At 29.4% G+C, this 10,753-nt stretch overlaps 2 protein-coding genes across 3 annotated transcripts; both read right to left on the bottom strand.

The window, feature by feature from the left end:
- Positions 1-4,913: 4,913 nt before the first annotated feature.
- Positions 4,914-6,860, bottom strand: LOC7465900 (defensin-like protein 1). 2 transcript variants are annotated; one of them, XM_052449915.1, is made up of 2 exons: positions 5,515-6,860; positions 4,914-5,401 (listed from the first exon to the last, which is right to left on the bottom strand). In XM_052449915.1, the coding sequence occupies exons 1-2, from the start codon at positions 5,570-5,572 to the stop codon at positions 5,235-5,237; spliced, it is 225 nt and encodes a 74-aa protein (XP_052305875.1). In that variant the 5' UTR covers positions 5,573-6,860; the 3' UTR covers positions 4,914-5,234. The 2 variants fall into 2 exon arrangements, with proteins under 2 accessions (XP_052305875.1, XP_052305874.1); XM_052449914.1 differs by having other exon boundaries at positions 4,914-5,404; positions 5,515-6,505.
- Positions 6,861-7,081: 221 nt separating this feature from the next.
- LOC7465901 (defensin-like protein 1) lies at positions 7,082-7,682 on the bottom strand. The gene is made up of 2 exons (XM_002325699.4): positions 7,518-7,682; positions 7,082-7,384 (listed from the first exon to the last, which is right to left on the bottom strand). Exons 1-2 carry the CDS (start codon positions 7,570-7,572, stop codon positions 7,215-7,217), a joined length of 225 nt encoding a protein of 74 aa, XP_002325735.1. The 5' UTR covers positions 7,573-7,682; the 3' UTR covers positions 7,082-7,214.
- Positions 7,683-10,753: the final 3,071 nt, after the last annotated feature.

Here is a 10,753-nt window from a genome sequence, read left to right as displayed (position 1 = left end):
TAAAATAAAATTCAAATCTTTTTAAAAGTACTTTTGAAATGCAAAAACAAACAGACTTTTATTAACAAAAAAGAAATAGATAATAAAAATAAATATGATATATGTTCTTTATCTTTCATGTTTTAAAAGTATAAAAATCTAAAAAAATAAAAATTTCAAATCCTTTTAAAAGTATTTTAAAAATATTTTTGAAATGTAAAAACAAACAAACTTTTATTAACAAAAAAGACATAAACAATAAAGATAAATATGATATATGTTTTTTATCTTTCATGTTTTAAAAGTATAAAAATCTAATGTTATGAAAACAAATTTATTTTTATATATTTATTTTTATCTCTCCAACCAAATAAATTTTTATTTATATTTTTATTTATATTATTTCTATCTCTTTTATCTTAAAATTATAATGAAACACTACCTTCAAAGAATTATTTGCTTTACACTTCCAACTCACTAACAATCTTATCCTCTGATTCTCTTCCTTTTTAACTTTTCTATAAAATGTTCATCCTCTTTCCTTCGATTTATAATATTGTTTTATTATTTTATGCAAAAGGGTTCTAGAAGAAGAGCACGAGACGAGAGACACAAACTTGCTCCACTGACTCTGGTCAATTTTCAGGACCCAGAAGATACAACAGGTAACTAACTTCCCCTACCTTCCACGATTGAGATGATTTACGGTGCCCATGTAATCATTTATTTGCTCTTGTCAACCACAAGTCCACCAACCACTACTAACACAATTGTTCCCCAATCCACTATTTATGTTTAGCTATCAGCAGCAGTAAAAAAAAAAGAAAAAAAAAAGAAGAGTATAATTTTTAAAGTAATGGGGATGTATAATATTTCTTAGGTGACAAATATAAAATATATAGAAATGTGTTTGGTTGGAGTAATAGAAATAGATATATAAATAAATTTATTTCTGAAATAATTTTAAAATTAATTTTTATATTTTTAAAATAAAAAATACATGGAGACATGTACAAGGATGAAAATATTAATAAAATCCATCTTTAAGATAATTTCAAAATGAATTTTTATATTTTAAAAATAAAAAACACACGAAAATATGTCATATTTGTCTTTTCTGTCTTGAAATAATAATCAAACATTACCTTACTTATAACAACTATTTTATTAAACCTTTTACTAAACCAAAACAAAATAAAAATAAAATAAAATAATTTATTTCAATAAAACAAAGTTGGAAATTAAGTATTTTTTCAATTTCAAGTATGAAACGGGGAAGGACAATATCTCTTAGGTCATGTTTGGTTAATACAAGGATAAAAAAGATAAATATACAAGAGACATAAATATTTTTGATAAAAAAAATATACAAAATAATTTTTTAAAAAAATAATTTTTGAATGAATTTTATACTTTTAAAACAAGATTAGCAAAAAAAACATGTATTCTCTATCTTTATTTTTTTTTTCTCAAAACGGTAATTAAATACTACATAATTATATAGCAATGATTTCATTAAACCTTAACTAAACCAAAACGAAAAAAAAAAAAAAAAGTAATTTGGAACTGTTTTTTTTTTTTTTTTTTTACCACTTTGATTTCTAAAGACATGGAAACTTGTTGCTATTATTAATTAAGAGAAACATGGGGTAGTTGCCTATGAACATGTAATTCAACTAGTATTTATATATATCTCCCACATCCTTTAAAAGATTTTGGATCATGAGTCTTTCTTTTGTAACCTAAACACGAGAGAGTAGTTGCAATTATTTATCAAGCTTCACTATCAACGTAATTTTCACAATCCAACCAACCTGCCTAGCAATATATACACCATTCTTTATTTGTTTTCCAGAAACTCTTCAGGTAGCATGTCACTTAGCCGACCATGTTGATTTTACGGGGCTGGGACCAGGGCTAGGGCTAGGGCTAGGTGGGTATACAGACCTTCCTACCCTGAATAAAGTTCTTGCTTCTAGAAAGAATTTAACGAGGGACTAAATAAATTAAAAGCCATGGCCAAAGACATGGGAAGAAACGAAAGAATCTTAGGGGTTGGTGACCCACCTCAATACCCTCCTCCTCCTCCTCCATAGCTTGCTTGCCCTCTGCCACCCTCTTCTGATATAAGAGAGCAGGTGGGCCTTTCTTTTTTGTGCTCCTCTCATGCTAATGCCATTCTCTCATTTTCTTAATTTTCTTTTGTGTTCTTATCTTATCTATGATTCTTTTGACTTCACAAAAAAACATCAATGTGCTGATTAACTATGTTTTTGCTATTAACATAGGACAGCATTTCAGATTAGGCGTACCAAGAAAAGAGAAAGGCCATGTTTTGGCATATATATCTACTAATTATTTGTTTATTCGTTAGTGCTAGACATAATGAGACCAATTTGTTTTTTTTTTTTCTGGGGAGCCATGCACCCTGGATTCCTCACCTCTAATATTATGCACTTACCTTTAGATTAGCCTAGCTGGAATATTTATTCTGTAATTCATGCCCCATCCTTTTGCTTCAAAATTCAAAATCTTATTGCTAGCATGCAAGTAAAAGCTCTTTATAAAGAGATTTGTGGAGATAAGTTTCCCATAATATTTTTTCATGGAATATAAATAAAGACTTTGATGTAACCGGGTTTGTAGATATTTGAGGTTCTAGACAGTTATATCAATATTTTCTTTAAATGTATTATGTAGATAACCTAAAAGATATTTTAATGGATCGATGAAACATGTCTAGATTCAAAGGAAGGCATGGATGTGCCAAACCATGATAACGATTTTAATTGAGATATTTAGGTCTAGATGTTGCTATTTTGGTTAATTTTGTTATTTTTTCTAGATATTTTGGATTTATTATTTATTTTCATATTTGTATTAATTTTCTTATGTGTTAGAATTCTAATTTTGTTTCCTAGTCTAGGTTTGTTTTTCTAACTTTAAAAAGACATTGTACACCATTTTAGAAGGCAAACTTAGTCAGATTAATATTTAAAAAATAAAATAAAATTTTAGAATTTTTTGTATTTTCACTCTAATTCCATTATTTTTTTGTCATTCTGTGTTGGATGCTATCTTGTTGTATTTTCACCTACATCAAATTGTTTATATTGAAGAAGTGTCAAAGTTTTTAATAATATTTTTTTATTGGAAAATTTCATTTATATATAATAAAAAAATGAATTTGATTGGAGAATTATTTGGATAGAAATAAAAATTCAATCAAATTTTTGTTACAGTTTGCTTTTACATGTATGCACATGCTAAGCCCAATGCAATCAACACCATGCCTTCAAGCCATGTGAGTGTACGTCAGATTTGGACCTCATTTTCAGAAAGCTCGAAAAGGTGAAAAGGATCAAATTTAAGCTTCATCGGAATTCTATGCCTACCTGTGGGGGTCCATATTGCTTATCTTGGTGGGTGGGTGCGGTACTAAATAGGTGATCCATGTTATTTTGTGGGTCTACTAATTTTTTTTATAATAAAACAATATTAAGATGATATATATTAGAAAAATTAAAATTATAATCATTGACACAAGATAAAAAAAATATTAAAAAGCAATGAAAAAAAAAACGTGAATCAAATCTGATAAAAAAACAAGTCCAAGTGAACATTTTAAACCCGAACTAAACTCTCAAACCCGCAATCCGTTAAATTCTTGACCCGATCAATACCTAAAAAAATTTTCAGATGATAAAATCAATTAATTTAATTTAATTTATAAATAAGATTCCTTTAGAAAAGCAAAGTAACCCGTATTATTTTAAAAATGATTAAAAAATTTTTTAGAAAATAAATTCAAAAATTCAATAAAATATTGGAGGGTGAAAACAAAAAGTTTTGATAAATAAAAAAATATCAAAGAAACTCGTGTTAATTTTATAAACTTAGGCTAATATCTTCAACCCATAAACTAATAAATTTTAAATTTGAATTTAATTAAGAAATTAAACACATGATTAATTAAATGTTGAAAAATAAAATAATAATAACAAAAAAATCAATTTAAAATTTTTTTAAAAAATAAAAAAATACAATTATAACAAAATACAACCGGTTTCGGTTGATATATTTTTAAAATTGAATCAATACAGATCAACTCTCCTGATCTGTGACTAGACCTAACATATCAACTCCGATTGAATCGAATATTATGTGGATGGGGTTTTACAACAGCCTACTAAATGGGGTAGCCTAGCATTAAGCACAGGTCTATTTACTAGAAAAATGGGTAGGTCTAACCCGTAGGTTGGTTCCTCAGCTAATTAAGCAGATGCTAACACTAAAAATATTCCACTTTTAACGGAAGCTAACTTTCAAAGACAGATCAAATATTCCGAAATGTACTCATGTCCAAATATATTCTTAAATCTTGAGTTCAAAATTCAAATTTTACTTCCAACTTGTGCAATTGAGCATGGGGATTAGGGGTGATTATTTTTTATTTAGTTTGATCTTTATATAAAAAATAACTAAATTGTTTTTTTTTTAACTGAAACCAGTTCAAACCAATCGGTTTTGGTTTGGTTCGGTTATTTTAAAACAAAAGCCGGTTCAAACTGACCGGTTTCGGTTTGATTCAGTTTGGCTCTGTTTTTTCCTGGTTCGGCTTGGTTTTTTTTCCGTTTGGGTTCGGTTCGGTTTTTTCGGTTTCAAACTTATAAAACCGAAAACCGAATCGGTCAGTTTTTTTAAAATTCTAATCGGTTTTTTTTTCACAGTTTGGTTTTTTTGGTTATATTTTTTTGTTTCTCGGTTTAATCGGTTTTCAGTTTTTTTGTTTTTAGTTTTTTTGCTCACCCTTAATGTAGATAGTGAAATAAAAATTCAAATTTTACCAAAATGTTTAAATACAAAGTTAATAAAAATAACTCGGATCACAATCTAATCTAAGATCTAGGTAATAAATTGGGTGACAAGAATGCTTCCTCGAACAAGAAGGGAGAGTTTATTATTACATAACGAAACCAACATTGACATTAACCCCAGCATCATCGATCAGCAGCAGGTTCTAAAGCTAGCAAGTTGCCTAGCTGAAGAGCAAGCTAACACAAGTGATGCTGACATACTTATGGATACTCAGCTAATTGAACAAGCAAAACAAAAACACTTATTTGAAAAAGGCCCAAACAGAGGATATTAAGATAGTGCTTTTTTCATGTCAAAAAGCATGCTTGGCAACCTTAACACATGACTAGAAAGACTGGCCATATGTAGTAATGGTCACTGCATTTTCTTTGCTTAACTTAACAAAGCTTGGTGCAAAAACAGCGGCGACGGAACCCTTTGCATCTTCCACCAGAGAAACCTTCATTCCTGCACACCCAAGCACAGTTATGGTCCCTTGCACATGGGCCTTTAAAATAATGGCTCTGTGACTGGCACACCCTTGCCTCAGTAGGCACCACCACCTCTTCTGCATGCAAAACCACACAACCAAAATCAAATATAATTATCAATAGAAGTACTTGTTATAGAAAGTGTTGAGAGAGTTAATGGAGGTGCATGCTAATTAAATGGACTTACGAGAAGCCAAGACAATGAGGAGCAAGAAGAAAAGCCCAAAGGATCTCTTGATCTCCATGTCTTTAGTTTGCTTAAAACGTTAGCTAGCTAGCTCGATCGTTCACTGTAAAATGAACTCTACTCATTTATATGCTGCCTAGAATATGGATGCCACATGAGGGACTGTAATTTCCATGCTGTAAGGGCAGACAAATACATTGAAAGTGTTAAAAGTAAGAACATGCTCACATGCACAAAGCAGACACCCTCATGCTCATCCACCTCATGTCCACTCATGAGTTTGTTTTGTTCTGGCGTGCAGGATCACTGCTTGGTTATACTACATGGGAAAAATCACAGAGCTCGATCTCTTTCACTATATATTTACTTTTCTTTAATTTCTTGTATTCAAACTAGATCCTGATGAATTCATCAACACAGAAGAAGAGTATATTTCTAGCTTTTATCCTCCTTTCCTTTCCTGTTCTTTAATTTCTTGTTTTCAAAATTCCTCAATTCTTTCATCCCATTCTTCTATCCTTGTAATGTTTTGTCCCATAACTTTGTCAGCACATGTTCAAATGAGTCAAGGGCGAAACGAAGTTCAAATTTATGATTTTCTTAAGACAAGGTCACAACACTATCACTGTCAACCAAGCCATAAAAGAAGAAGGGATTATAAATGCCTTGTTGGTATGATCAAAGAACATAAAGAAATACAACACAACAGACCTCAAGTATTGATAGGCCCCCCTCTGGTCATATTGCTTACGGAAAAGTAACATGGTAGCAGATCATTTGGCCAAGGCTAATATTGATAGGCTCTTCGATTATATTGCTTGGTTGTGTAATTTTATGACACATCGACCTCTTGTGCTTCATGGCTGTTTTAATTTAATTATTATATGTATTTTAAAAAGAAATCTCACCCTCAAGCTTATGATTTTCTTTTTAATCTATTTAGTTAATTGGAGCAAAACAATTAACAACATTTTGTATAAACAAGGAATCAATCTTTTAATGTCAGATTGTATAATATATATATATTTTTTATCTTTGTTCCAAGTTAGTCTTGTTTCATTTAGTATATAGTTTATTATTATTATTTTTTTTCATTAGTTTAGTGTTTGTAATGTTTAAGGAACAAGGTCAGTTCTTGTTGATATGATACGATTATTAATTTATGAAAAAATCACTAAAATACTTAGATCATGATTTAATTTCATCAATTTATTTAAGTACCATGTGAGACATTTACTCTTTAACTTAAGCCAAGCAGGTTAAGTGGATTGACTTGGAATTAATTGACTCGGAGCTTGACTAACCGGTCTCTAGCCAGAGACTGGTGTCAGAAGAATCAAATCAACTGAAATTGACTCGTGATCTAATTAAAATCTAGTTCGATTTAAAAAATAAAAAATCCAAACAACCCCGAGGCTTCAGCCAGGGTTTAATAGACTTCCGACGTTTTATGTGGAAACAAAATAACACACACAAATCAGAAAGGTTCAAGAGGATAGAGTTCATCATTCATATTCCAATATTTCTAAAAGCAGGGAAACCAACAGCTAGCATGATCAGCTGAATCTTCAATAAAAGGAAGGGATTTTATTTATTTATTTAAGCAAGTACCCAGCAACGCCACACATATGAATAGCAAGTAAGAGACTGGCCATGACATGGTTGCTGCATTTTTCTTTTGCGCGAGCTGCATTATTTCACTAACAAGGCTTGGCGCAAAAACAGCGGCGGCGGAACCCTTTGCATTCACCACCGGGAAAACCTTCAGTCTTGCACACACTAGCACAGTTGTGGCCTCTTACACATGGTCCTTTAAAACTATGGCTCTGTGACAAGCAAACCCTAGCCTCAGCAGGTACCATCATTTCCTCTGCAAAATGGCACACATAAATTTTGAAAAAATCAACCAATCAGTCTCCTTTAAAACACATACAGAAAGCACAGTTGATTTAAAGGCTGGGAAAGAACAAATGGGTGCATGTTAAATATGTACAATGACTTACGGGAAGCCAGGGCAATGAGCAGCAACAAGAAAAGACCATAGCATTTCTTCTCCATCTCTCTGTCTAACAAGAACCTGTCTAACACTAGCTCTTTGTCTGCAACTACTACTAGTATCTAGCACTTCTTCAACTTGAAATTGATTGGGTTCCCTCAAGAGTATTTATACTACTCAACAAGATGCATGTCACGTGATCAATGGTAAAAATCCAGGGATTTTTACATACCGTTTGCCATTGCCATAATTTCTACTTTATATCTAATAAAAAAAACATCTGGTAAACTAAATAGTTTTTTATTTTTATATTGAACCACGTATAAAATTGTCTATAATTTATTCTATATGTGAAAATCTATCTTTTTTAACTAAAAATAAAACTAAAATATTTTTTAAAAAATAAACTGTAATAGCAAAAACGATTACAATGCACATTTGTTGCCGAACAATCACTTCGAAGTGATTAAAAAATATTTTCAATCGCACACAGAAAACCCTACCGACAACTTTATCTACTTCGAGATTTCTCACCGACAACTTTATCCACAGCAAGATTTCTCACCGATAGCGTTATCTACATCAAGACTCGAGTTTGTTTTCTTCTGCCATTCAGCAGTAATACTTCGTCGTGGCAATACCAGGACCAGATGTCTCTTCTTGAAAGCATGAAAAAAAAAGGGATATGGAGTCATTCACTGAGGCACTTTTACCTTATAATTAATTTACTCATTCACTTACAGAGAATAAATTTGAATTTCTAACCGGCTATCATGTTAAGAACGCAGATGAACCAGATTTATAAGAATACTTTTATATTATTCTTGAAACTAAAATAATTTACTTTGGGGATGAGGGAATGAATACGTTGAAATAAAAAATTATTCAAACATATTAAAAAAAATTAATATGTTATGTATTATGTGCTAAATTGTTGGTTTTTCTAGTATAAGGAATGTGATGTATAGAAAACAATTACGGCATATATTACTAAAATGTAAGTTCTTCTATTATATATAAGGATGATGTATAAAAATAATTCGGACTTTTTTTGAAACCAACATAGATTTTTTTGAACTTTGAGGGATTCGCAATTTGTCTGCATCGCTTTCTCCTGATTTTACTCACATCCACTCATGGCCTCTTGATATTGATATTAATCAAAAAGTCAATTATTTAATTTCTAGCGTAGTTTAAAGATATTGCAATATAATTCAATAATGCATATGATATCAACTGATCGGGGAGTGGGCGTATTGGCCAGGGGTGCAAAAAATATATCTTAAACTAGAACACACTCATGCAAAAAAAAAAAAAAAACCCCATACATGTCATGAAAAGGGAGTGAAGTCTTCACTTATTTCTTAGTTTAATTATGAAAATATCGTTGTAGAAGGGGTAGAAAGAATGTTAAGAGAAGCCAAGACAAAACTACAGAGGTTTTCTCGGATACCGTTTGCTTGTCGAACTTGTTTGCTGGAGAATAATTTACTTTTCGTAAGTAGTTTTTATAAAAAATTAATTATTTTTTAATATTTAAAAAAATTAAAAAATATTTTTTAATATTTGATTATGTCATGAAAAAATGAGCTAAAAATAATTTATTAATTTGTTTTGAATTTTATTAAAAAAATAAGGACAAAATCTAATATATAAAAAAGTTGGAGGATAAAATTGAAAAACAAATATCAATTTCATAAATTATTTTAAATAAAATAAAAAATAATAATAAAAAATAAAAATCAAATTTAACAAATAAAAAGATCGAAAGATAATAAAATTAATAAAAATAAAATCTAATTTCATAAATTTTTTAAATAAAATAAATAAATAAAAATTAAGTGATAAAAAAAGTTTAGATGCGTGTAAAACGTTTTTTAAATAGTGTTTGAGTTTTTTTTATTTAAAATTAATGTTTTTTTTTATTTTTAAATTGTTTTAATTTTTTAATATCAAAAATAATTTTTAAAAAATATTATTTTAATATATTTTTAAATATTTTAATTATTCATACTTTATATGAGGATAGATACATTAATGCGGGGGAGTCTATCTACTATCTCCATTTCCACTTTCCACATTAGATCAAGTAAACGACAAATAAAAAATCTTTTAATCTGAACTTTAATCATGTCAGTTCTTGTTTAACTTTATTTCTTGTTTCCCTCACAATTTCTCTTGTTCACTTGGTGGCTTGAGGGGTCTACCTGAGACGGAACTGGTTATCTAGACAGTATTTGCACTTTGAAGATATTTTTCAATTTTTTATAATTTTTGAAAAGTATATTCTATTTAAAAATATTTTTTATTTATTAACTTTTATAATCCTAAACAAAAACAATTTAAAAATAATTTCTAAAAATTACTTTCCATACAATAAACGAGGACTTAGTCTACATTGCTGATCTCTGCAGCTCGATCTCCAATCAAAACCACCAACTAGTAATAAAAACAGTTTAACACCTTTAAACTTTCAGGTTATATAAATATACATACACACTAGAATATTTTCCCATACTTCTCAACGGATCATTAATAATTTTTTTAAAATATAAAAAAATATAAAGTGCATATAAAATATATTAAGTATTTTACGTCTGATGGTAATGTCAGACCCAATATTATTAAATTTAGTGGCCAAATCATACCCAAAATAGCTTTAGAATTGGCTACAAAGACAACCCGATAGCATTGGACCTAACAATCAAGAAGTTTAAAAGTTGTTGAGTCTAGACAACCGAACTCAATGCTATAAAATCCTACTGGAGGTTGGACCCAACACTATTAGATCCTGGTGGCAGCATAACCGCTAAAAGAAAAGAATTGCAACCCAACTTAATCTTAAATGAAAAAAAATTATCATTATCCAACTTTTATATAATATAAAAAATATATTATTAATTTATTTTCTCTTTATGGAATGAAAAAAAAATTAAATAAGAGCAAAGAAAAAATCTAAAGAGATAAAAAAATAAAATTGAAAATATTTGACGGCTCAGCCATACCTAATAGTGTTGGGCCTAGCTGTCAAACCAAACCCAACACTTTTTAACTCATAAAATAAAAAAAACAATGCCCCTACAGTTTTTTTTTAATTAAAAAACAACAAAAATAATGCTCTAATGATGCTAAATTGTTTCAAGTAAAAACACTTTATATTTATAATATAATGAATTTTTCTTCAAATTATATGTATAATGATTTTTATTATTATTATTATTATTAATGTGAATGTTTAGGTAA

Source organism: Populus trichocarpa, unplaced genomic scaffold (genome assembly GCF_000002775.5).
Source record: "Populus trichocarpa isolate Nisqually-1 unplaced genomic scaffold, P.trichocarpa_v4.1 scaffold_1865, whole genome shotgun sequence".
Classification (NCBI taxonomy): domain Eukaryota; kingdom Viridiplantae; phylum Streptophyta; class Magnoliopsida; order Malpighiales; family Salicaceae; genus Populus; species Populus trichocarpa.
Note: the sequence above shows the minus strand (reverse complement) of the source record. Positions and strands in the feature narration are given on the sequence as shown.

What these genes read in the sequence shown, in the direction of transcription:
- LOC7465900 (XM_052449914.1), bottom strand. Translation starts at nt 5,572, where the DNA reads ATGGAGATCAAGAGATCCTTTGGGCTTTTCTTCTTGCTCCTCATTGTC. An exon ending in CCTCATTGTCTTGGCTTCTC is followed by an intron (nt 5,405 to 5,514) that starts GTAAGTCCATTT and finishes TTTTGCATGCAG; the next exon opens with AAGAGGTGGTGGTGCCTACT.
- LOC7465901 (XM_002325699.4), bottom strand. Translation starts at nt 7,572, where the DNA reads ATGGAGAAGAAATGCTATGGTCTTTTCTTGTTGCTGCTCATTGCCCTG. An exon ending in GCTCATTGCCCTGGCTTCCC is followed by an intron (nt 7,385 to 7,517) that starts GTAAGTCATTGT and finishes GCCATTTTGCAG; the next exon opens with AGGAAATGATGGTACCTGCT.